Source organism: Cajanus cajan, chromosome 5 (assembly GCF_000230855.2).
Source record: "Cajanus cajan strain Asha chromosome 5, NIPB_CcT2T_4, whole genome shotgun sequence".
NCBI classification, from domain to species: Eukaryota; Viridiplantae; Streptophyta; class Magnoliopsida; order Fabales; family Fabaceae; genus Cajanus; species Cajanus cajan.
In genome coordinates, this window is record NC_138521.1 from 71595556 (window position 1) to 71621060 (window position 25505).

At 32.7% G+C, this 25505-nt stretch overlaps 3 protein-coding genes, 1 long non-coding RNA gene and 1 pseudogene across 10 annotated transcripts; 4 read left to right on the plus strand and 1 right to left on the minus strand.

Moving 5' to 3' along the window:
* The first annotated feature begins 478 nt into the window (after positions 1-478).
* Positions 479-3696, plus strand: LOC109806821 (uncharacterized). The gene is made up of 3 exons (XM_083075904.1): positions 479-744; positions 852-3208; positions 3330-3696. The coding sequence occupies exons 1-3, from the start codon at positions 588-590 to the stop codon at positions 3408-3410; spliced, it is 2595 nt and encodes an 864-aa protein (XP_082932030.1). The 5' UTR covers positions 479-587; the 3' UTR covers positions 3411-3696.
* A 3315-nt stretch (positions 3697-7011) lies between these two features.
* LOC109808925 (uncharacterized) lies at positions 7012-9464 on the plus strand. Of its 3 annotated transcripts, none has more exons than XM_020372120.3 (2): positions 7012-7592; positions 8475-9464. In XM_020372120.3, exons 1-2 carry the CDS (start codon positions 7536-7538, stop codon positions 9072-9074), a joined length of 657 nt encoding a protein of 218 aa, XP_020227709.1. In that variant the 5' UTR covers positions 7012-7535; the 3' UTR covers positions 9075-9464. The 3 variants fall into 3 exon arrangements, with proteins under 3 accessions (XP_020227709.1, XP_020227711.1, XP_020227710.1); XM_020372122.3 differs by having other exon boundaries at positions 7156-8095; XM_020372121.3 differs by having other exon boundaries at positions 7157-8226.
* Positions 9465-12705: 3241 nt separating this feature from the next.
* On the plus strand, positions 12706-13506 carry LOC109807411 (subtilisin-like protease SBT1.5 pseudogene; annotated as a pseudogene).
* Positions 13507-15055: 1549 nt separating this feature from the next.
* On the plus strand, positions 15056-22125 carry LOC109809411 (putative beta-1,3-galactosyltransferase 3). 5 transcript variants are annotated; one of them, XM_083075908.1, is made up of 12 exons: positions 15056-15881; positions 16504-16597; positions 17135-17208; positions 17301-17507; positions 17639-17702; positions 18073-18145; positions 18257-18377; positions 20763-20850; positions 20924-21049; positions 21267-21376; positions 21668-21857; positions 21949-22125. In XM_083075908.1, exons 4-11 carry the CDS (start codon positions 17363-17365, stop codon positions 21814-21816), a joined length of 876 nt encoding a protein of 291 aa, XP_082932034.1. In that variant the 5' UTR covers positions 15056-15881; positions 16504-16597; positions 17135-17208; positions 17301-17362; the 3' UTR covers positions 21817-21857; positions 21949-22125. The 5 variants fall into 5 exon arrangements, with proteins under 5 accessions (XP_082932034.1, XP_082932033.1, XP_082932032.1 ...); XM_083075907.1 differs by having other exon boundaries at positions 15063-15653; positions 15743-15881; positions 21668-22125; XM_083075906.1 differs by having other exon boundaries at positions 15063-15648; positions 15743-15881; positions 21668-22125.
* A 2132-nt stretch (positions 22126-24257) lies between these two features.
* Positions 24258-25198, minus strand: LOC145958458 (uncharacterized). Its single transcript, XR_014434271.1, has 2 exons — positions 24641-25198; positions 24258-24499 (listed from the first exon to the last, which is right to left on the minus strand). It is a non-coding gene; the product is annotated as an uncharacterized LOC145958458 (long non-coding RNA).
* Between the last annotated feature and the right edge of the window lie 307 nt (positions 25199-25505).

Below are 25505 nucleotides of genomic sequence, written 5' to 3' on the forward strand. Positions count from 1 at the left end.
TTTCATCTATAAAAATAGGTAAAAAAATCATTTTTAGGCTCCCATTTTGAAACATCAACTTTTGGTCTTTAGTTTTTAAAATATATCAAAATTTATTTTCATAAAACTTCATTTTATGATAAAATTTGTGACAAAGTAAAAATTTGACGCATTTTAAAAATGAAAGTTCCAAAATTCATTTTTTAAAAATAAGAAATTAAAAATGAAATTTCAGAAAAGAAAAAACAACCCTTTTGCCTAAGTGGAGTGCAAAATTTGAGGTTTGAAGAGAAAATCAGAAGAAAAAAAATGTCATTAATTTATTATTTTGAGATTATTAAATGCCGAAAGCAGAAATGCTTGATTCGTAATCACAAGGTTCCCTCCAAGTCCAACGGCTAGTCAGATAAAAAAATCCAACGGCTCCGATTTGTCGACCGTTTGAATTCTTGTTTGGAAAATAGCCGTTACAACCATCTTCCCTCTTCCCTCCCAATCTTTAAAAATCTCTCCAATCGATTTCAATCCAATTTCCGTAATTCAATTCAATCTCATCATTCCTTTCCTTCTATTCACTTCCCTTCATCAATTCTATCCAACTAGCGATCATGCCTCATAACAAATCATATTCAATGCCGTCAAACCCTAATCCAAGAAACTCAGAAATCAGTAACCCTATGAGAAGGAGTTTCACTGGAAACCCTTTCTCCAAAACCTCCATCGTTCCTAACCACGGAGCCAAAACACCCGTCAATAGCCCTTCAGGTATCCCTCTCTCTCTCTCTCTCGGTTATTGTTTGGTTGCTAAGGAAATGTGAGAAAATTGATGAAAAAAATAGATTTTTGATGGTTTAGGGTTTTGTGTTCTGCAGATTTTTCCAGAAGAAGCTCTGTGGGGATTCGAGAAAGCGGGGGCTCGTTGCGGGACTTCGTGGACGACAAAGAAAACGGAAAAGATCAGATTTTGAGACCGGCGAAGGTTCGATCGCCAGCTGCTTGCGTAAAGGGCCCAAAGAATTTCATGTCTCCAACCATTTCCGCTGCGTGCAAGATCAATGAGTCTCCCAGAAAGAAAGTCCTGGTTGAGAGGAATGAATCTGTCCCAAGTCCTGGGGATCCAAAAAGCCACGTTCGCAAGGTAACTTTTGCTGAGCCTTTGGAACAGAAAAGGATTGATAGGATCATCCCCAATTTTGAGGAAGGTCCCAGATCTTCCTTGACTAGTGATGATTTGAGTGGTGAGAGTGAAACTAGTGAAACTCATTATATGAATGTTCCTCTGATTTCTAAGAATGATACAGATTTGTCCTTTGAATCTGTCAATGATGTGGATGTGAATGTTCCTTTGGTTCTAGAGAATGACATTCACGCTTCAACATCATTTGAAACTGAGCCTGATTGTGTTAACCTTGACCCTTCTTTTAAGCTTAGCCCTACTGCAACTCCTCCTGTTTCTTTGAAAGCTACCGTCGTGGCTCCTCTTGATGCGGATCCTTTGATGCCCCCATATGACCCTAAAACTAACTACCTCTCGCCTAGACCGCGGTTTCTTCACTACAAACCGAAACCACGAATAGAACTCTGCAGGGAAAGGGAATTAGAGGACAGCTTCATATCTGGAAGCTTTTCAGATACAGAAGTCACGGAGGATGCCCAGTCTGATGGCTCACAGAAGGAATCAGAGGATGTTTCTTCGGATGAAACTGTTAAGGAAGAAGAGAACCAGATTTCTGAGCACAGTCCTGCTAGGAGGACTCTCATGCCAGAGGAAACTGCTGAAGCAAAAGAGGTGCCAAAACCACGTTTCACAGTTAGACCAAAGGCTGTTGCTCTGATCTTGCTTCTAGCAGTTGCTTTTGCATCAGTCGCAGTCACATATTCTCCTGTGATTGATCAAACTGTGTTTCAAGACTTCTACAAGGCTTATGAATCGTCTGGATTTTCAGAGTTTGCTAGGGCTAACTTTGATCAATTCACCCGGTTTGCAAAAACAAATTTTGATGAGATAGCTAGAAATTTTCAAACTTGGTTTACCAAGTTACTTTCTTCGATTTCTGTGTTGATTTCAGATGTTAGAGGAGCACACAATTTGAGCAAGTTGCAATATTATAACTTGACAGTTCAGCACGATACCTCCTTGGTGGATCAGTACCCTATATTTGATCATAATGAAAATGAAATAGGCGAGACTCACGAACCAATATGGGGTGCTGAAGAAAGCGATGCTGTCTCATATATTGAAAATGACGAGGATATTGAAGGGGATATTTCATCAGAGTATTATGAAGTGTACGAAGAAAGTGATGTTGTCTCGGATATTTCATCAGAGTGTTATGAAGTGTACGAAGAAAGTGATGTTGTCTCGGATATTGAAAATGATGAGAATACTGAGGAGGATATTTCAGCAGAGCATTATGAACTATACGAAGAACAAGTTCACGAAGATATTGAAACAATTGCTGGAGTTGAAAATGCTTCAGATGCTCCTGAATCTGAGGAAGTATTCAGTATTATGGAATCAGATCAACTGGCTGAAGCAGAAAATTTAGAAGCAAATCTGGCACAAGAAGCTGAGGCTAACTTAAATGTTGAAAATCAGCCAAGTTTGGATGCAAAGGTTGGTGAAACTATCGAAGCATATGGATTGGATACAATGCAGACACAAGAAAAGAATGCTAAACTCAGTGTCAACGAGCAAAATGTTGAAAGTTTAGATTCCGATGTTGCTGCCGTCAATGATGATGCACAGGAAAATTCTGTTAGCATAGATGCTGCGATTAAAGGGAATGAAGAGCGATTAAAGGGAATGGACATTCCTCTACATGGGGTGCTATATTTGGTGCTCTGTGTAGGTACTGTTTTAATTGCAGGTGCAGCTTTCAACTGGCCAAGAAAGGGTAAAAGCAAAAGCAAAGGCTCCATAGAGCAACCTCTTGAGTTGCAAAACGATTCCCTCCCATCTAAGAACAAGAAGATTTCTCCGGAGAAGTCATCTGGGCCTGTAGAAATGGACGTGCTTGAAGATTCATCATGTCCTTCAGAAACGAGCAGCTTTCAGCAAAGCTCATTCTATAGCGAAAAGGTTGTGAATGAAGGTCACAGGCAAGTCCCGGAGAAGAAGCGAAAGAGTAACTACAGGAGAGAATCCTTGGCCTCTTCATCAGACTATTCCATGGATTCCCCGTCCTATGGAAGCTTAACTGTGTATGAGAAAATTTCAATCAAGCAGGTGAGTACTTGTTTCTTACTTTCTTATGAGAAATGTAATATTGTGTGCAAACATTTATTATTCTTGTCTTAAGAGAGCATCACTGGTGAATTGTTCCTCATGTGCTACATTGTTTTTTCAGGGACATGGGGATGAGGAGGCTATCATCACTCCTGTTAGGCGTTCAAGTAGAATTAGAAAACAAGTTACTTCTCCTTCATAACCTGATTTTGGGGTTAGTATATGTGTTTGGTTTTCAGTTCACATGTGTTCGAAAGCATGTTCCATGGGGTGTAGTGTCATTGAACTGAATCTGAACGATAAAACCAAACACCACATCCTTAGTTGTTCAAGTAGGATTAGAAACCTAGCTAATTTCTCCTTTTGTAACCTGACCAGCATAAGCTGTTACTGTAAGCAGAAGTGTCCTATCTTCTGAATCTTGACTCTGTAGCAGAAGAAATTTATTGTTGAATGAATCACCGATTGGTTTATTAATTTGAATTAAACTATGACTTGTTGCAGTTTCTTTCTTATTCTGCTTTGTAGCTTTTGAAATGAATTGTGAATATCCATCCACTCAAGACTCCATTCTAAAAAGGAAGGAGAAAAAATAGGTGGAGATAAAAATGAGGAAACTATATTTATTCATTTTCTTGTCAAGACATGCATTAATTTAAAGAATAAAAATGAATCTCTTAAATATTTTTGGATTTAATTTTGATATTTAAGCATGTTAAAGAATATATTATTAAAATTAAAAAAAATGTTTTTATTTAATTAAAGAAAAATAATTTTATTATTTTTCTTGTACTTGTCCCCCACTTTGAATGGGAGTGTGATGGAGATACATTTATGTGGAAGGCATATATTTGATTAGACACGTCGATGACCTAAATCCCTAAACATATATAGGTGGCAAGCTGGCAATGAAGAGGGAAGCTTGTGTATTTTGGGAGTGCCACCTACGCTTTCTTTTCTTGCCTCTTGTCACCACAAAGTTTTGAAGGGTGTTGAAGCGACAAAACAATTGCGGAAATCATAAATATACAAAGCAAATTCAATGGACCATTTTCAATAACTTATTAGTATTGCTTTCTACTTTATTAGACACCAGTTTTCGCTCGAGTAAATGAGAAGAAAGAATATGAAATTGTCATAGTTGTACTTGATTCTCAAATATTTGGTATCATGGAAAATAGGTACTATGGACGGTAAGTAAGAATTGAACATTTTCATCTACCATACGAATTCGTTAGTGGAGGTTAACTGCCCCACTTAATTCTATTTTACAATGCAATTATCAACTTTGTGTTCTGCCTTCCCACTCTTTAATTTTGATTCTTTCATTATATTCTTATATACTCACCCTATTTTCGTATCATATAAATCCTTCACATTTTAAGATTAAATAATTCTTTCCTTTTCTTATATGCAAAATGTTATTTTGGCATTTCATTTTTAGAATAATGCGATAGGATTTTGCATGGAATTAGAACTCATTTTTTGTTTGGAGTCGGATTATAAATTGAAATTCTTTTTTATTATTATTCATAGCTACACTTCACAACCAATCTTCGGATTCTTATTTTTATTTTGCCGTTCTTAAAATTATCACAATAAGCACACAAATAAATAAAAATAATATTTGATGTTCATAAAATAAGATAAGGATGACAAAGAATTTCAACTTGTCTAACTCGCCTTTTTTAAGAAGTAAGAACCATGCTGGAGATTCCAATAATCTATTTTCATCCATCTCTGATCTGAAGAAAAAAATAATAATAAGATGAGGATGAAAAATACGCAAATAAATATAAAACTTTTTTTACGATCAAAATAAATATAAAAGTTAAAAATTCAATATCATGTTGAAAACAAAAAATGAAGTTATAATAGCAAGAATCATGACTGAACAATTATTTTTATATAATTTTTTCTGCTCTTTTTTTCAACTCGTGTTTATTTCTCCTATGAGTTACTCCGTATTTAATACCACGCATCTCAAAATTAATGCACCTGAGAATTAACCAAATATTTTATATATATTAACATATATAAAATGTCAAATTTGTTAAATAATTTGATAATACCCAAATAAATTATAAGAGTTAAAATTCAATATCATGTTGAAAGAATCATGATCTGTCCAGAAACATTATTGGCTGAGTTTTACTGTTTTATTTTTAATACACCAAATTTAAACAAGTTATAATTAACATAACACTATATTTCAATGATCTTTTAAGATTATAAAATGAAAATATTAGTTGTTATAATAAAATTTTATTTTTTATGTAAAAAATATATTTTTTAAACATATTTTGATAATATTTTTTGTTCATTTTATTTTTGGCATATTAACATGCTACATTAAATGGATATGATGATATTTTTTATACATAACATATAACATGATTGATACGGGATGATACTCCTTTGAATATCTGACAAAAAGTTAAGGATATATTAGAGATTTTTAGACAAAATACTATTATCTATTTAATAATTAATCAAAATTCAATCGTTCCCAAGGAATGTAAAACTTATGCTATAAGAAATACAATTCAGGATCTTGCACTATTTTTGCGAACCAGGTGTATGTTGGTTTTTTTTAGCTCACTTTTCTAGTTCAGGTTAATGAAATATAATTCATACCCTCTTTGTTTATGAAATTTTACTTTTCTCCCTTATTTTTTACCTGATGCCATGTCTTCATTTGTAAATAGTAAAGTAAGGGATGTTGCATAATTTTTTAAAAGATATATTTGGTTCTTTAGTTTTGGAAGGATTGGGATGAAGTTGATTGAAAGAAAACAAATTTATGTAAGAATAATTTGTATATAATATACATATATGCTTTCACGCAGAATTATTATTTTCTTAAAGTAGCCTAACCCTTTTTTTTTCCATGAAATTAATGTTTTCATATATGCTATGTAATGTGAAGTAGTAGTGTGTACGGAGTAGTATATAAAATAGGCAAGTATGGTATTAATATATGCAAGTAATAATGAATACAAAATGGCGTCAGAATAACCCTATAGGAAGATAAATCGATTATGGTTTTTGTGCCAAGATAGCTAGCTGTCAATGTTTCCAAAACAGCTTGTTGCGAATCCTAAGTAATAAATGTAAATTGATATACGTGCACAATTGCTAACAGTATACAATTGCAGCCACTAGTAATGGGTGGATAAGAACTTTACTCAGTGGAGCACAAGAAAAACAATTAGTGCTTTGTCACTAAGATATGTCTAAATTAAACTAACCATATATTTCATGCATAATTTTTAAAACAATTAACTTTGTGATACTATATCATGTATATTTAAATAATGTACGTAACTGCAACAGGATACCACCAGTTTTGGCCAAAAGCCCAAAAGGTAACCATTACTACTAATGAATTGAGCATATATTTTTTTCTTGTTTCAAAAAACATGACCTTTTTTAAACATTTACAACCATCCTTCTTCCTTAATATATGAATATGTATGCCGTGCAATATTTTAAAAATAATTAAAAAGTTAACGTAGTAAAAGATGTAAGTATAATATTTTTAAAAAATCATGAGAATTACTGTAAAATTAAAAAAAGAAATATATCAGAAGGATTAATTTGATGAAAAAAATTAGAGAGGCAGTGTAGTTTGCTCTGATAAATAATACTCCGTAATAGGGAGGATACCACGATAAAAGAGCTTCAACGCATGAACTGAAAAAAAAATAAAAAAAAAATAGACTATGTTATCCACGTGATATTATATTCATACCCTCCAAGTAAGAACTAAAATCATAATTGAAATATATTATCATCTAATTTAACTGCAATAACTTAAGTTTTTTTTAACTGTGTTATTGTTGTAAAGTATTTACAAACATGGTTAACAACTAATTTTAGTTGAAAAAATCTAGTTAGACTTAAACGCAAGATCCCCTTTAAACAGAGAAGTCACCAACGATAGGAAACATAGGTTTGTGAAATAAATTGTGGATATGATGGTTTTATAAGATGGCATGGCCCCCTTGACCACCATTCGCAGCAGATTCATAATTGATTGAGTGAAGGTTAATAATGATCGATCCCACAAGGCAGGAGAAGGAGGAAAAAGTGGAAGAAAATCAGAGAGAGTTTGAAAGTTGAAAGGCATTGTTATTTGTCAGCTACATATCTCAATGTTATAGTAATAGCCAACCAAATGCCATTTACTTACAACTACTAAACTTGGTAACAGGAACGCACCCTCTCCAAGGACAAAGAGGCAATTAATAATAAAGGCTCACACTTTCAAGTTTCACACTCAGTCACCCAATTGAAACCACCTTTTCTCTTCTCTTACCGCCGAATGAGTTACAACTATGTAACATTGGTTGAGTTGAGGATAAGGTTGCAGATCCTTGAGGTACCAATCAGATGCAGCCTTTCAGAACATATTCAAAAATGATTCAATTTAGTTTCTTTTCTGGCTGCATACATAACATAACATAGCATAGCATACACTGCATCTGCAACAGCAGCCTCAGGCTGTGGTTAATTTATATCTTCTTAACAGTGCTGCTATGCTATGATATGATGGGACTTTCCCTTTGGGTTTTTCATTTGCTCGATGCCGTTATGCCCATGTCCCTCTTCTGTGCTCTTTTGGACTTTTGCAATTAACCAACTTATATGATGAGAGAGATCAACTCAGACTCACTCCAAGACCCATCATTTTCTTTCAGCCTTCTTTAATATCCATGAGTTTTTTTTTTTTTTTTTTTTCACTTATGGACCTAAACTATAATAATACAACCTTTTTTCGTGTGTACACATTCTTGTCTTTTTCTGCTCCTTTGTCTTTTTTTCAGGTACCACTCTGTGAGTCTGGCCTCTTGAAACCTGTGATTTTCCCTTGGAGCTATTAAGGTCCGGGGAAGAATTTTCTAGCCTTTGTTCCTTTCCCTGCTTGGTTTTTAAAAGGGTTTATCAGGGTTCCCATTTGAGAATTTTTTTTTCAAAACACTTTCCTTTTTGGAGGTTATTGAAACAAGGGCAAGGTAGATTCCTGATAGTATTCTCTTCTCTTACACCTTTCTGCTTTTTAATTCCCAATGAAGGGGAAAAAATACATTTTTTTTTTATCGCATTAGTAACCATGACTCATTTAGGTGGAAAAAAAGTTTTAAGTCATCTATGTCTATATATATGAAATAGATAACTGTGTTATCTGTCACAGTGTCACTCCCTTTTGCCACACTTCCCTTGGTTTGTTTTCTCACAACCACCCCTTTATCTGTATTTGCAGGCAGCAGAAGGGATTGCAGAACTCATACCAATGGCAGATTGGGGTGGTTTTCTGAACAAAACCAGCGGTTTTGGTGGGGGGTCAACGAGAAATGAAGACTTTGACGAAGAAGATGTGTTAGGTGTGACCATGGAGAGGGACTATTTAAGCCCAAAAATAATGGTATCTAAGGAGTCCTCTGATTCTTCTTCTTCCTCTGCATGGCGCATCTCAACCTCACCAAGAAAGATTCCAAGAACTAACAGTATCACACTACTACCCTCCTTGGAATCTGATGCAAATGAGGTTCGAGGATCCTCAGCACCTATGGACATTCCTGACTGGTCTAAAATATATGGGAAAAAGTGTGTTGAGGAGGAGGGTGTAAACAAGAAGTTTGATTGTAGTCATCATGGGGATCATTACCATGGTGATTATGGTGATGATGACGACGACGATGACGATGACATGATTCCTCCTCATGAATGGATTGCTAGGAAACTTGCAAGGAGCCAGATTTCATCTTTCTCTGTGTGTGAAGGGATTGGGAGGACACTGAAAGGGAGAGATCTGAGCAAAGTGAGAAATGCTATTTTGACCAAAACAGGTTTCATAGAGTAGAAGTAGTCTATAGTCTCTAGTCTATAGTCATAGTGATGGTCATGTCTTTATCGACTTCATATTTGGCATCACCATATCCACATGCAATGAAGTCATCATCATTATCATTGTTAGACTAGGATCCCATCATGACATGCAATCTCTTTTATTTGATTTATGTTGGCACTCATGTATGGAATGTGAGTGAGCTGCGGAACTCATAATAGAGCCTGAACTGTACGAGAAAGCCAGTGGTGCCCTTTTTTGTTTTTTTGTTCTTTTTGTTTTCTTGTTCTAAATTTTCTGGGAGGAGGGGACTGGCAGCCTCTGAAATTTTGTCTGGATTTGTATTAGACTTTAGGCGAATGGAGTCTGTGTTTTTATATAGAGTTTATTAGTCTTCCAAGTTTTCACTTCTGCTTCGTTTTTGGTTTATCATTAGTTAACTATCATTGCTTTTATATATATAGTTTAGTACATCATTCGTGCATGATCTCTGTTACCACCTCACAATACTGTTTATCATTATCATCCTGATTCAGGTACAATCCCTTTCGACACTTAATATTGTCAAACCACTGCTTGTATATTCGAGTTATGATTATCACTTTGGAACCTAATTTTTAAGTCCTCAACTCAATGTATAGATACTAGTAAATCAAGACCGCAACCTTTTTTTTTTGCGCGAAGAATATGACTTCGTTTCCATTAGAAGCAGGGACCACCACTAATATAATATGGTACAAGGTATAATAAATAGATGAAAATGATTGTTGCAAAGAGAGCTTGTACCAAAATAAAATAAAAAAGTTGCATTCGTTTTATTCTTTAAAAAATTTGTGATCGAAATGTCGAGTGTATTATAATATTGATAGAATTTAACGTAATATTTTTATTAATAAAAATATTAATAGATAAATTTTATGTGATAGTATTTATAAATTTTTTAACATAATTTGAGAATGAAGATTAAAATAAATTATTTTTAAAATTATAAAATTAAAAAATCATTCATTCAATCTTTGCAATTATTCTATGTAAAAAATTAAAAATGAATTGGCCAAGAATCTGTAATACTGGATGGAGAAAAAATGCTTACACTTTTTTTGTTTTTTAATCGTAATACCTTTACGCATGTTTGAGTTAAATAAATAGAAGTTACCGAAAATTTTGATAAAATAAAATAAAATAAAATAAAAATACGCATCCCAAGTTCCCAACACTCTTTATGTTTTTTTTTATTTAAATAAAGTGGTAAAAGGTTGTTAAAAAATAATATAAAAAAAATATCATTTCTCTTCTCGAACTGACAATCTTACTTCTCCGACAAATGGAACTCTTAATAAAAAAAACTCACTTGTTTTTCATTACAAATCCAGTTTCGAGACATTGGATTTCTCTTACAGTTATTTTTAGGAATTTTAAAATAATGCTAATTATGCTTAAGTTATAAATAATAATTAGAAAAATTAATGATAAGAGAAATAGATGGAGATGAGTATATAATTTACACTCTTTTATCTCTCTCTATATATATTTTGTTTCTTTTGTGTTTATTTTTAGTTCTAGATATCCTTAAATTTACCTTATCTTATTTTATTTTATCTTACTTACAACTTTATCATAAATTCTTTATGTAATAATTTTTTTATATTATTTTTAAGTAATAATTCCTCTTTATAATATTATTTCTTCCAATATTTTAAAAAAATATTAAGTATTGAAACTGTATGACATAATAAAATATTAATGAGTAATTATGAGCATTTTTAAAATGAATATAAATGATAAAATTATGTTATAAAAAATTTCACAAAATTTTTGTAAAGAATATTTCTCGTATAGAAAATTGTAACCGAAATTCACACATTTTTTATGTAATATAAATAAAAAAATTATGCTAAATTTTCTTTCACAAAATTTACATAAAAGAATATTTCATGTATATGAAATTAGAATAAAAATTCATTAATTATATTAATTATTATTTATGAATAATTTTAAAATAAATAAAGAAAATAAAAGTATGCTAAAATTTCTTTTACAAAAATCTTGTAAATAATATTTCTCGTATATAAAATTGTAATGGAAATTCACTTTTTATTTTTTAATTTTTTTATGTAATATATATATATATATATATATATATGAAAAATTACTAAATTTTCTTTCACAAAATTCACATAAAGAATATTTTACATATAAAAAATTATAATGAAAAAATTCACGTAAAAAATTAATTATAGAAATTAAAATTGTAACAACATAATAAAATAGTAATTTTATTAATTATTGGCAGTTTTAATATAAATATAAATAATAATAAATAAAGAGCTTCTAAATATTATTTCTTTCCAAACAACTTTTGAAGCATTATTTTATCTTGAGATTTCTAAAAAAATTAATTATAAGAAATTGTAATTGTAATAGCATAATAAATTATATTAGTTATTAATTTTGAGAAAATTTAAAATAAATAAATAAAATAAAAAAGAAACAATTTCTGAAGTAATATTTCCCTTCAAATAAACAATTTTTGAACTGTTATTTTCCTTTGAGATATTCTAAAAAAATAAATAAACATTAATTAGAATTCTTCTCCAGTACAGTGTTTTGTGATGTATCTTACTAATAAGTATCATTACTTATTAGCGACTTCTATCGGAGTGTGATAATATGATACAATAAATTACTTAAAAATAAATAATGACTCTTAAATAAGTAATGTTGTTTAAAATACAAATAACTTCTATAAATAAAAAAAATTATTATTTATTATATTTAATTATAATAATTTCATTAACTTTTTAAATTATCAAAAGTAAAGCTTAAATAAAAAAAATTATAAAAATGTAAATTGTTTATAAGATTAAATTTAAAAAAAAAAATATAGTGTGAATTATTACTTAACTCACACTAAAATCAAAATAAAAACTAATCCGTTTTACAAAATAAAATCAAAATAAAGTTATTTATAAAAACTAAACGAAAATATTTTATAGAGACCAAAATAAACATTTATTCATTTTAGAAGAAAAAATATTATTTCTTAGAATGATAAAAAAAAATAAAGAATAAAATTAAAACATGTTCATGTTATAGAAATTAAAAATGTCTCTAAATTTTATTTTTTTAAAATAATACAAAAACAATCGGGTAATTATATATATTTATTTTTTCCCCGTATGATTGTATATTTTTATTTTATTTTTTAATAAATATGTAGAAATGCAAAATAATTTTTTTCAAGTATATAAAAGGTATGTATAAAATATATGATAAGAAGTTAAAAAGAAATTTTAAAAAATAGTTATATTGATTGTAATTTGTTCTAGACTGACATGTTGGGTCTAAATTCCGTGAACAAACATGTTGAGCTGCAAAGTTTATAACAGCCCAATTCAGGCTTAAATTGAAGATCATTCCATAACCAACACACCATCAAATCACTAAGGCAGATGATAAACACACCTCCACTCTCATATAAACACACATCTTTTTTAAAAAAAAAATATATAAAATATCTAAATTATCCTTAAAATAAAATAAAATTCTTAAATTTACACCCCTTCTCCGCACCCCACACTCACCTTTCTCGCACCCTCACACTCCCCTTCCACCAGATTCCCGGCGAACGCGGTGGCGCCTCGCCATGTACAAGGTCTGCTGGAGCAGCGGCTGCTTCGACTCCGACATCCTCGCCGCGTTTGATGCCGCCGTCGCAGACGGCGTCGACGTGGCGTCATTGAGCGTCGGCGGCGTGGTGGTTCCCTACCACCTTGATGTGATTGCTATTGGCGCCTTCGGCGCCGCCTCTAACGGCGTTTTTATCTCCGCCTCCGCCGGAAACGGCGGCCCCGGCGGGCTTACGGTGACCAATGTGGCGCCGTGGGTGACTACTGTCGGCGCCGGGACCATGGATAGGAATTTTCCGACGGATGTGAAGCTTGGAAATGGTAAAATTGTACCTGAGGTTGGCATCTACGATGGACCGGGTTTAACTCCGGGTCGAATGTACCCGATCGTGTATGCTGGTGTAGAACAATTTGGTGGTGGTGATGGTTATTCATCTTCACTTTGTTTAGAAGGTTCCTTGGATCCCAAGTTTGTGAAGGGGAAAATTGTTGTGTGTGATAGAGGCATTAATTCAAGGACTGCGAAGGGTGCGGAGGTGAAAAAAAATGGAGCGGTTGGCATGATTTTGGCTAATGGTGTGTTTGATGGTGAAGGATTGGTGGCTGATTGCCACGTGTTGCCCGCCACTTCGGTCGGTGCCACCGGCGGCAACGAAATCCGGAGGTACATTGGGAATTCGCGGTCGCCAGCGACCGCTACAATTGTGTTCAAAGGGACTAGGCTTGGTGTAAGGCCAGCTCCTGTGGTGGCATCATTTTCAGCAAGAGGGCCTAACCCTGTTTCACCTGAGATTTTGAAGCCTGATGTTAGTGATTAAGGGAAGAGAAAGGAAAGACGTAATTGAAAGAGAGAAAACGGACGGAGATGGAGCCACCGCGTTCGCCGGGAATCTGGTGGAAGGGGATGTAGGGTGCGGGGAAGGGGGTGTAAATTTAAAAATTTTATTTTATTTTAAAGGTAATTTAGACATTTTATATATTTTTTCTTAAAAAAGAGGTGTGTTTATATGAGAGTGGAGGTGTGTTTATCATCTGCCAATCACTAATGTCTAATGGCAGATTTCCCCTTTTAAAAAAAATGGGCTGGATTTTGTTTCAGCTCAATTATGTTTCATTAACATAATTGGGCCGAATTCTAAATTAGGATAAATTCGACCCATTTACAGTATTATTGTTACGAAAAAAATTTCATTCGTGCCCACAAAAATAAAATTCTTTATTTATGAGAAGTAAATTATGAAAAATATAAAATAAATATTGATAACAATATCATTAATTTTATAAACTTTTTAATTGTGTGCTTAATTTTTCCTCAGTTGCTGTTTTAACTTATTTCCCATGGAGGAACTAATACTTGTATTTGGTTATTTGAATTTTAATACAATTAATTTATTTCTCAAAAAATAAAAATAATTCATATCACTGAATGTGATTAAAATAGGTAATGGCAACTTACCTTTCAACCTATGTACAGAGGAAATAACCAGTGTGTTGATTGGTTTGTTAGGCAAGGTTTTCCTTTTAGCAAGTACAATGGTTACATGGACTTTTGAGACAGTTTTTATTAGCTGATGCTATCTATTTTAAGATTGTAATTTCTGTTTGTCTTTGTTTTTGTTTTCCACCGATAAAAGAGTTGATTAAAATAGTATAGTTAAGTTAATCACAACAAAACGTTTTATATTAAAACATGTATTTCAGTGTTTGAAATTAATTTGAATAAATTATGGAACGGCCCTTTATCTTTTCGGCTTGCCATGTCCTGAAATAGGTGCAACTTTCGGCTGCTTTGCTTCGTTTTCAACCACTCATCCCTTTTTCTTCTTCTATTTTTATATTTATATATTGGTCTATTTGGCCATTGTGCACCTATAATATATAAACTGCATAACAAATTAGTATAAATTAATGTTCCCATAATGTCAAATCACACTCTCATCAGATTGGTCCGGGGTAAAAATGCAACTTACTGCACAATCATGTCAAACAATTTTGGGCAAATTCCACTGCTAAAATCATCTAATGTATTTTTATTGCAGGTAAATTAACCTATGACAATTAAAAGTATTAATCAACTGACATAGGATTTTTTATGCTTATCATAGGATTATTCTAACTTAACCATTATGTATGATTTTAGAGTTAGCGGAGATTAAGTCGTTTTGTGTTAATCTACCTACCATGGGATTAAGATTAAGCTGAGCGTAAATTTCTAACATTAGAGATTCCCTTTGTCTCTTAGGCACGATCTTCTATTCTTGATACATTCATTTTTCTATGGCCCTTTCTCTAATATTCCAACGATAAGTTATAGTGAGCGCGTTTCCACCCTAGGCCTAGGATAACTCAACATTTTTTGGTGTCAGAGTGAGTGGTCTTTTACTGATTCTTAGTTCAGCTAGTAAAACAGCATATCTAATTTTGGGTGATTCTGACCGTAAGCCAAACCCGTTTACTTTAAGAGACTACACTCGGCTTCGGTGGGATCCATTTGAACTGGATTCAACCCACTTTCTACAAAACTTCAAATGCATTGTGAAAATAATAGTTACTTAACACCAACCGACACTTTTTAAGGCAAATTATAAGCAAACAAATTAATTAAAACACCATTCTCTTGAAATAAGTCTAATTAATGCTCACAAATTTTGTTTCACCCTTTTCTCAATGGGTTTTGTTTTGGGGGTTACCGGGTTAGTGTTAATAAATTATGATTTATGAAACCATACACCGTGTGGAACGAAACATTCAGTGTGGAGAAACATAACTGAAGGTAGAGAAGATCTGAGAAGAGAAACCGTGATCGAACACTTCAATAACTGTTACCGTTACTTGTTGTTCCGAATTTCGCTTCTGGTGTGAACAGGCGTTTGTTGAAAAGGGACGGTTCCCGTAACATTGCAAGATAAGGGGGGGCTTGGTGGGTCTTCTTCTGTTGCCACCAACGAACCACAGAAGCTGTAAAGTTTGCTTCTTTTTCCCTGCATTTATTTCATCTTTGGTTCTCGTTGTGCTTTTTACACTGTTTGCATTTGTGGGTATTAATCATTATAGTGAGGTGAGGAAGAAGGAGAATGTCTATGAAGAGCAAGGGAGGAGGTTTAGAACTGAGTTCTAGGAATTTTCTACATAGGAAATGGGCTCTTCTGCTTTGTGCGGCAAGTTTCTGTGCTGGAATGTTGTTCACCAATAGGTAATTTGCTTATGGTTTTCCAAGGGTTATGCTCTAAGGAAGAACATTTTATTCCCTGTGCCTTCTGCATTAGGGCATTTAATCCACTCTTCTTTTTGTTTTTTGTTTATTTGTTTTATGCTTCTATGTAGATTGTAGTAATTGTTTGTGTACAATTTCCCATATGATTTTTTATTTGTTTCATTAAATGACCAAGCTCAATTTATTCTTCCCTCATAAGTCATACACTTCTTGCATCTCCTTCAATTCCGCTGAGTCAGGAAAGGGATAAGTAGGTGTCCATATTTTATTCCCCCTCCCTCCCTCTCTCTTCATGTAGTTGCTGAAAATCGTGAAGTTTTAATCGAATGAAGGTATTGGAGTGAGCTTAATTAAATGGAGGCTTCTTTTCATATGGCATGACCTGTCATCATCAGTTTATTGACCTTTGTTCATCTCCCTTGATTTTCGCCCTTATTGTTTGAGAACAAATGTCCACTTATGAAGCTAGGTTTATAAATTAAGTGTTCACACTCTTTGTTTTTATTATCAGAAACTGGAAGTGCAGGTCTTCTTTTTGTCCAAATTCTATGCCAAGTATTATGATATACGTGTAATGCTGCTAATTCCTGTTTTGTATCAGGATATGGTCAATGTCTGAATATAAAGAATTTTCAAGGACTTCTAGTGAGATTGAAAGAATAAAATTAAACTCCGAGGATTGTAATCTAAATCTAGTAAGTGTATACCAGTTACTCTTTTACACGTTATATTATTGATATTATTCTTTCGTGCATTTTTCCCCCATCCCCTATTATGTAGACAATAGACCGTCACTTATAACAACCTTAAAAGTTCCCTCCCCATGACATGTCACTAATGGAATGGGGAAAAATGTATTTTGCCCAACCTCTCATGTCTTTGATATGCTCTCTCATATGGACTGAAGTGTGGACAACAAGCACATGGCACCAATACATTGTATTGATTTAAGTTTAATTTAGTTAAAATATGAACAAGGGGAACAAGGGTTGAACTCTTGCTTGGTTGCAGGGCCCTTGACCAACTATTTCAAAAGATTAGGTGTTAGGTGCAAACCAAGAATGCTTTTTATCTATTACATTTTACCCTAAGGTAGCTTTTGAAATTTTAATATCTATATAGTTTAAATCTAAGGGTATAACTAATGGCTACATCATCTTCTGCTATTTATGAAAAGTAAAAAGATATATAATCATGATATGTTCTACTTGATGTTTTGCCTTTGTCTAAAGGTTGTAAGGCCAAACTCCAATTACAGTCAAGTGGAAGTTTCAAATACACGGAATGTTGTCAACAATGTTGTCAAGTAAGTCAAGCCAATGCTTTTTTTCATTGAATTTACTTATACACTTATTAAATAACTACAATGCTAAATTTATTTCTATACATGAATTGCAGGAAACCGAGTAAGACAATATCTAATTTGGAGCTGAATCTTTGCTCCGCTACTTCCTGAATTTATGCTGAATGGTTGTCCTGTATCAGGGAAGTCAGAGACAGTTGATTCAACTGCAAGGAAAAAATATTTCATGATTATAGGCATCAATACAGCTTTTAGTAGCAGAAAGCGAAGAGATTCTGTTCGTGCAACATGGATGCCACCAGGTGATTTAATGATATTTCAACATTTTCTAATTTTTCCTCTATTAAAAGTTCTCCTTTAGCTTGTTTAAGGCTTTACGTGATTCCATATGCCTCATGTATCTGATCCATGTTTTCTAATGGAAATTCATTAGCTGAGGAAAGAAAGAAGTTAGAGGAAGAAAAGGGCATAGTCATACGATTTGTTATAGGTCACAGGTTAGATTCCTGATATCCGCTGTCCTTTTCTGGCATGTTTACCTATTTATGATTATTCTGTTGCACTTAATTTCCCACATGATCTGCTCAGCATAACTTTGTGCTCATCAAATTATTTCCAATAGATATTTGTTATTCTCTCATTCTGATGCAAGTTGTGTTTATTTTTCTATCCAACAGAATTTTTTTTACGTTGTTAATTGGTAGTATACTCATTCTTTTAGTTGAAGGAACTATAAATAATTATTGTCAAAATCAATGATACGAAGTCATGAAACCTTGGGTGTCTCATACATGATGGGTTGAATTTGTATGTCCTTGAGTTAAATTAACCAATAACCTTAGATTTAATTAGCCTTTTTATATGTAGTTCTACATCCGGTGGCATTCTTGACAGAGCTATTGAAGCAGAGGAGAAGCTTCATGATGACTTTTTGAGGCTGGTGATCTTTCTCTCCTGCCACCCTTTTGTTTAGATGCACACTCCTATATCTTATTCATATTGTGTTGACTTATTGTTGTTGATTAAACAAATTACATTTTGTGTTAAGCAGAATCACGTTGAGGGCTACCTAGAACTATCAGCTAAGACAAAGACCTACTTTTCAACTGTTGTTGCCTTGTGGGATGCAGAGTTTTATGTCAAAGTTGATGATGATGTTCATGTGAATTTAGGTAAATAGAAAAAATATTCATTGTTTTACCATTAATAATTATATGATATGCATGGAATCATAGGAGAAGTAACTCCGATGAATTGGAGTGATAAGTCTAAGTCACATGTCTTACTTGTATATGCATGACAATAACTTCACAATCACATGCCTTTATAAAAGAACAATAAATCATTTAAATTTATAACAAATGTTTTATGAATGTGATAACTGAATGAGGAAGGGTACTACTAAAAATGATAGTAAGAAATCGGCTAAAAACCTAATTTAGTCCCTTATTATAATTATTTGTTTCAATTTAGTCCCACTTTAATTTTTTGTCTCAATTTAGTCCTTAATAAATTAAATTGTTGCGATGTCGGACTTCCGTCCAAATTATTTAAACGGAGTTAACTAGATGCCACGTAGATGCATAGGTGGATGCAAAATTTCTTTAATGCATCTGGAACCAGAACGGCCTGTTCTGAAATCAGAACAACCCGTTCTGGTTGCACATGTTGTGTGTTAATTTTGAATTTGGAACAGACCGTTCCATATGCAAAATTAACACACCACGAGTGCAGCAGAACGGGCCGTTCTGGTTCTAGAACGGGCCGTTCTGGATTCAGAATGGGCCGTTCCAAAACGCCAACCACATACGTACATTCAACAAAATGCCGCAATGTGATTCAAAAATTGAAAATAAAAATTCATAACATATCATAAATTCAAAGACAGAAATATGGTTCAGAAACTGAAAATAAAAATTCATAACGTAACATAACATATACTAAAAAAGTTCAAAGAAATTACTGAGAAGGGAAATCATCTGGATAACGTTGAAGGTATCAATAATATATCTTATCCACCATATAACACTGAATGGCTGATAGGATATCAGCATTATCTACCTGTACATGTGGTTGTGTGGTGAAATGTTTGTCCTATGTATCTTCTTCCTTTACTTCAGGTTGTACCTCCTCAAGAAGAGGTTGTTGTTGGGGTACATCGGTCAATGACTTCAAGGGGAAACACAATGTCGTTTCATCCTTGACTGTATAGTGTCAATTTGGTAGTAAGTGATTCACTCCAGTTTGACTAACAATGAAATAAAACTTGCTACCATTGTCCTTAGTGATATACTATATTGTCCTTAATGATACACTGTATAGCCCAAATGTTTAGCAATTGAAGTTATCAATCCCCATAGACAATATTACCAAATCCAGTGTTTGAAATGCTTTGTACATTGGATCTTTTTCCTTGCACGATTCACAACCGTGAACTATAATCATCGACCGTTTGTGTTTGACATTCTGAACCAGAACGGCCCGTTTTGGTTGCACTTTTTGTGTGTTAATTTTGGACCTGGAACAACCCGTTCCAGGTGCAAAATTAACACACTAAGAATGAAATCAGAACGGGCCGTTCTAGTTCCAAATGCATTAAAAAAATTTGGCATCCACCTATGCATCCACGTGGCCAATAGTTAACTCCGTTTAAATAATTTGGACGGAAGTCCAACATTGCAACAATTTAATTTATTAGGGACCAAATTGAGACAAAAAATTAAAGTGGGACTAAATTGAAACAAACAATTATAATAAGGGACTAAATTAGGTTTTTAGCCGTAAAAAATCCTATTGAATTTTTTACTTTGTGATTTAACATTATATTAGACCAGGATTTTTTTGTGTTTTGTTTTATTAGTAAAATTGCCTAGGGTGGTACTAAATAATGAAGTAAAATAAATTATCTAAGGGTGGTACACATGACTGATTTTGTAGGAGAAACAACACAGGTGGCTCAACTAACAATGGGCTTTTGAAATCTGTCTACTTGTATTCTTGTGCTGTATGAGAGCATAAATCCCATATCTCGTAGCACAACTAGTTTCATTTATCCGTCTGCAGTTTTTTTAATTGATTGCATTAAAAAGTTGAGGACTTGGGGTTAGACTAAAATATCTGCAATAGGGTTGACAAGGCACCATTACATACGTTTTCAATTGACAATGCTTAAAATCTTCTCTGAGCTTATGGTATAGTTTTATATTTTATGCATTCTGCAGTGATTTGAGGATTGGTGCATTCTCTATCGAACAGTCTTGTATGTTGTTCTCATAGTTGTATTTGAAGTTTTTTGCTTCATTGAATGGACTTAAATACAAATTGACAGAAGAACGAAATGCATAAAATCCACTTGACTCTTGATTATTTAGGTTTTGTTTGACTAGCTTCTTTACACTTCATAAATCATAATATATACTTCGTTATCTTTGTAGATTGTGTGGATTCGGTCAAATGGCAAAGTCATGATCATTGTTATGTAACTATGCTACCATAATTGTTATATAAACATTGCATCACTTTTCTCATTGTGCTTATTGTTTATTTTTCTATCTCAGCAACGCTTGGATCGACTCTGACTATGCACCGTACAAAACCTCGGGTGTATATTGGGTGCATGAAATCTGGTCCTGTCCTTGCACAGAAGTAAGAAAACCTGTATTTTATTTTTACAGTTATAGTTTACATACACTTTCCTAGCGTAACTGTCTTACCACAGGGGAGTGAAATACCATGAACCAGAATACTGGAAGTTTGGAGAGGTGGGAAACAAGTACTTCCGTCATGCTACGGGACAACTATATGTCATTTCACAAGATTTGGCTTCGTATATATCAATAAATCAGTAAGTCTTGTTTTCCTTGCTCAAAACTGTTAAGGCACACAAAGGCAAGGGGATGTTTGGATGTCAGTGAAATTGAGATTTTCATTAGGTAGAAATAAGTGCAGACTAACAATTTCATGGAGTCTTCTCTACTAGTATAGAATTAAATATTACACCAAGTAGTCTGGCATATAGTATTTCTTTGGTTGATTGATGACAATTTGATTCTAAATGCCAGGGAGGTGCTGCATAAATATGCTAATGAAGATGTCTCATTGGGATCTTGGTTTATTGGTTTAGATGTGGATCATGTTGATGATAGGAGAATGTGTTGTGGCACACCCCCCGGTATGTTGATTTTTATTTTTAACATGATCTATTTAAAAGAAAATTCATATCACACCAGTATCATTGATCCAATACTTTTTCAGGAGCATTATATATAAATCTCAACACCAATGAAAAACTTGTTATCTGAATGTTCATACATGTTTGAGATATCATCCTTTATGATACTCTGGCTGCCGCAATTCCATTTAAGCCTGACATAATGATCATTTTTCCGTGGTGTTTCTTGAATAGAAGACATCATAACATGTATGTCAAGATTTTAATTATTTACGTGCTACCCTTGTGCAGATTGCGAGTGGAAGGCGCAGGCCGGTAACATCTGCGTGGCTTCATTTGATTGGAAATGCAGTGGAATCTGCAGGTCTGTTGAGAGGATGAAAGAAGTTCACCAGCGTTGTGGAGAGGATGAAAACGCATTGTGGAGTGCAACCTTCTAAGCTAAAGAATATGAATGGTGCATGCAGGCTATAATATACACGTAAGTAAGTATGAGAGTAGTAGGATAATATTAATATAGATAGGTGTAGCTGCTATTTGCTATCATAACTGAGGAGATAACCCTTCTGCAGCCAAAGAGAATGAAGAAGAGAAGAGTATAGTAGCAACCAACCAACCCATTCTTTTGTTAAGTGGCTGGAGGCCTTTGTAATTTGTATTCTAGTTCTCTGCCACGTCTAACGCTTGTTAATAATTACTTGTGTCTTTTATTACAAGTTTAATATTATATTTTTATTTGTTTCTCAAAAGTGTTACTTTGTCATTTTTGTTTTCCTCACTAACCATTATTAGTTTACCTGTTTTTTTGTCTAAGAATAGTTCGTAATAATCTTCTTATTGAAGATAACTAGTATAATTTATATAGAAAGAAAATTTCTAATCAAGTTTTTATTTGCTTGCAGTATCTTCCTTGTTATAGGAAAAATAAATTAAATGAAAAAATAACTACATTTAATATATATAAGCAACCTTGGCTAAGATAAATATGGTTCTAAATTTCTAATATATTGTTTATATTTTGATTTTTTTTTAAGTTTCTATTTCTTCTTTAATTATAGAAATAATGTTTTGGTTTTTAAAAAACAGTTTCTACTTTTACCTTTAATTGTAAAAATTATCCATGAACATCGTGCATCACAAAAATGTACTGAACTCTTTGTTTTTTGGTGATTACAAGAAACTAATTAACCTGAACACTATGAACTTGTATTTGACATTAGTTGAACGAATTGAAGTTGGCTTAGCAAAGTTAAAGGTTAGTCGGAGCTTAACTTAAATCTAAGCTGGATTTTGGATTCTACCAAATCAAAAAAAAAAAAAAAGTTAGAAGAAAAGACATTTACACAAACAAGTACATACCTCTTGCTCTTAAGATTAAAGTTATTGGCTCGTAATATGAAGCCACTGGGACATGATATTGTTGGATATTTATTTTTTTGCGTTGGGTTGGGTACACTGCCATGTGTCCTTGTAACGAAAAATGGTTGCAACGATTGGGGGACTGTTACAGACGGTTATTGTCAACTGTCAACCATCGCGGGGCAAAGCTACCTTCGTTCGTTAGGTCTCTTTCGCCAAGTGAGCCTTATACCATAGGCTAATGAATAAAAGAATCCTTTTTTTTTTCTTTTCAAAATTGTTAAGTATTTACAATAATTATATATATATTAATGGGATCCATATATTTTATATTTTTATATTTTATTTAATCATTATGTTTAAAAATTATCGATAGATTAATTGATATTGTATTTGGTCTTCAAATTTAAAGATTTTGATCTCAAGTTTCATCTTTGTAAAAAATAATTAATTTTTAATATTATTTTTATTATTTAAAATTTTAAAGATAAAAGTGTCTAAAAATACGTACACCAAATAAAGTAAACCCCTTTATTATATGTATTATATATATATATATATATATTATTTGAATATTTATTATTATTATTATTATTATAAAATAAAATTGAATTTAAACAACTTTGTTAATGCAAAATAAAAATATTACAAATAGATAATTTTAAGCTAACTAGGAGAGGTAACAATTTATATCATTAAGAATATTATTACAATTAATATCATAAAAAGAATAGCACATCTAATGAATTATTGCAGTTAGAGGTAGCATTAAACAATTAATCAAAATTTCATTTAGTGCATGTATAGATATCCATTCAGAAGCACATTATTAAAAATATTTTCATCAAATTTGGAAAAGGAGGATATAAGTTATTACTTTCGTTATTTTATAATAGTTGTTTAAGGTTATTTTACATAAATTAAAAAATGTAATATTTTTTTTATTTTTCATAAAATAATTTTAATGTTTCATATTGTATCCTCATTCATTTTTGCTTCATAATAAATGTATATTAGTTGTCATTTGTAAAATAATTAAAAGTTAGATGAGATATAAAAGTATAATTGAAAACACAACTATTAATGTTATCTTAAAATGTGAAAATGATAATTAAATAAAAACAAAATTTTACTAAAAAAATCGACAAGTAAAAAAGAATAGAGAGAATAGATATACTATCTTCGATGTAACCCATATCATTCTTTTTGAATAGTCAATCAAAAAGGACAATAAATATACTTTCAAATCAAAATATATTCAGAGAACCAATTTAGTGTTGACACTTTTTATAATTGAAAACATTTCCAAAATTAATACGAGTGGTTTAGATGATAATATTAAAGACACTCAAATAGTCAACTACTATATTGTCTTAAAAAACAAAAAGATTGAGATGAATCATTTTATTTTTTTCGGAATCCGCTTTATTAATATATAGCTTATTCAAACTCGAAAAATTTATTAAATTAAGTTTACTACCACTTAGACCAATTATAGTTGGTATAAGAACGAAGCTTTAAATAGAAGCAAAGTAAACCTAATGAAAGATTTATGTTGCCACTTGATCCACCTCTAATGAAGTCCCTACCACTCGAGAGAAAGAAAAAAAAAAGCTGAAACAAAATTCCTACCTACCATACCAATTCATTCGATCCCACACCAAAAAAAATTGATCATCACTCATGGGAGACACCAAGAAGAAAATAGGTTGAAAGGTGGGCCATCAATCATAAAGTGGCTAACTAGAAGGATGAAGCTCAAATCTGCAGAAAAAAAGAACCAATTTATGGCACTCACTTTCTTTGTCACAGTTAGTTTAGTTGGCATTGCTACTCATAACTCTAGGCACATGCCAGCAATCAACATATGTAAGTATATGATAATACAATTCATGAAACAATAACCTTTGAGTTTCAGGTGCTGCAATTGCCAAAGATGACATGTGATATTGGCACGGCTCAATCAAATAACACAGAGCTTTTGGATCATAAAACACTGCGTTCTGATTGAACCGCACCAATATCCCAAGTTCTTAATTATACGTTTGAAGTCTGATCCTCCACCACTTCCTGCACCTTCTAAAGAAACAACCATTGGTTAATATATATGTATGTGTGATAAGAAAAGCTTACCCCTTGGTAACTCCAATATGTCCTTCACCAGAAAACACAATACATGGAAAGTTTGATGAAGGGTGATGAAGAAGGCAGCATGGAGTAAGTATAGTGTCCTGTGAGATTCTTAAAATATAATGGAAGAGAGAGGGTTGGACAGAGACAGAGACAGAGATGCAGAGCCTTAAATATGGTGGCATTTAATTTGCCAACGACTCAGCAAAGAATAGGAGGGGGCACATTAAATTTTGAGAGTGAAAACAAATGGAGAAAGGCATATTTTGAATTGTGACAAGAAACTGAGTCTAGCTTCCAGGTTTTTATATTTATGACCTCAGAGGGTCTGCTACTGCTGCCAACCACATTTGAAATTCAAATAGGAATTGGCTTTTCGAAAGTTAGTGAGTTAGTGGTTGGTGTGAACATTGTGATTATTTGATTTGATTGAGTCTTCCTAGCTCATTTCATGGATTTTCTATTCAACCCTTTTTATTTGGAACCAATTTCAGTTAACATCTATGTGTGCATAAAGTTTGATTTCGTCAATATCAAACGGATCTTCACTTTCTTCCACATTCAAAGGCAGAGATAGATAGATATACCTGTGAGTGGAGTTAGTTAAAGATAAACAAAGAAACGGTCTTCGGTATAAATC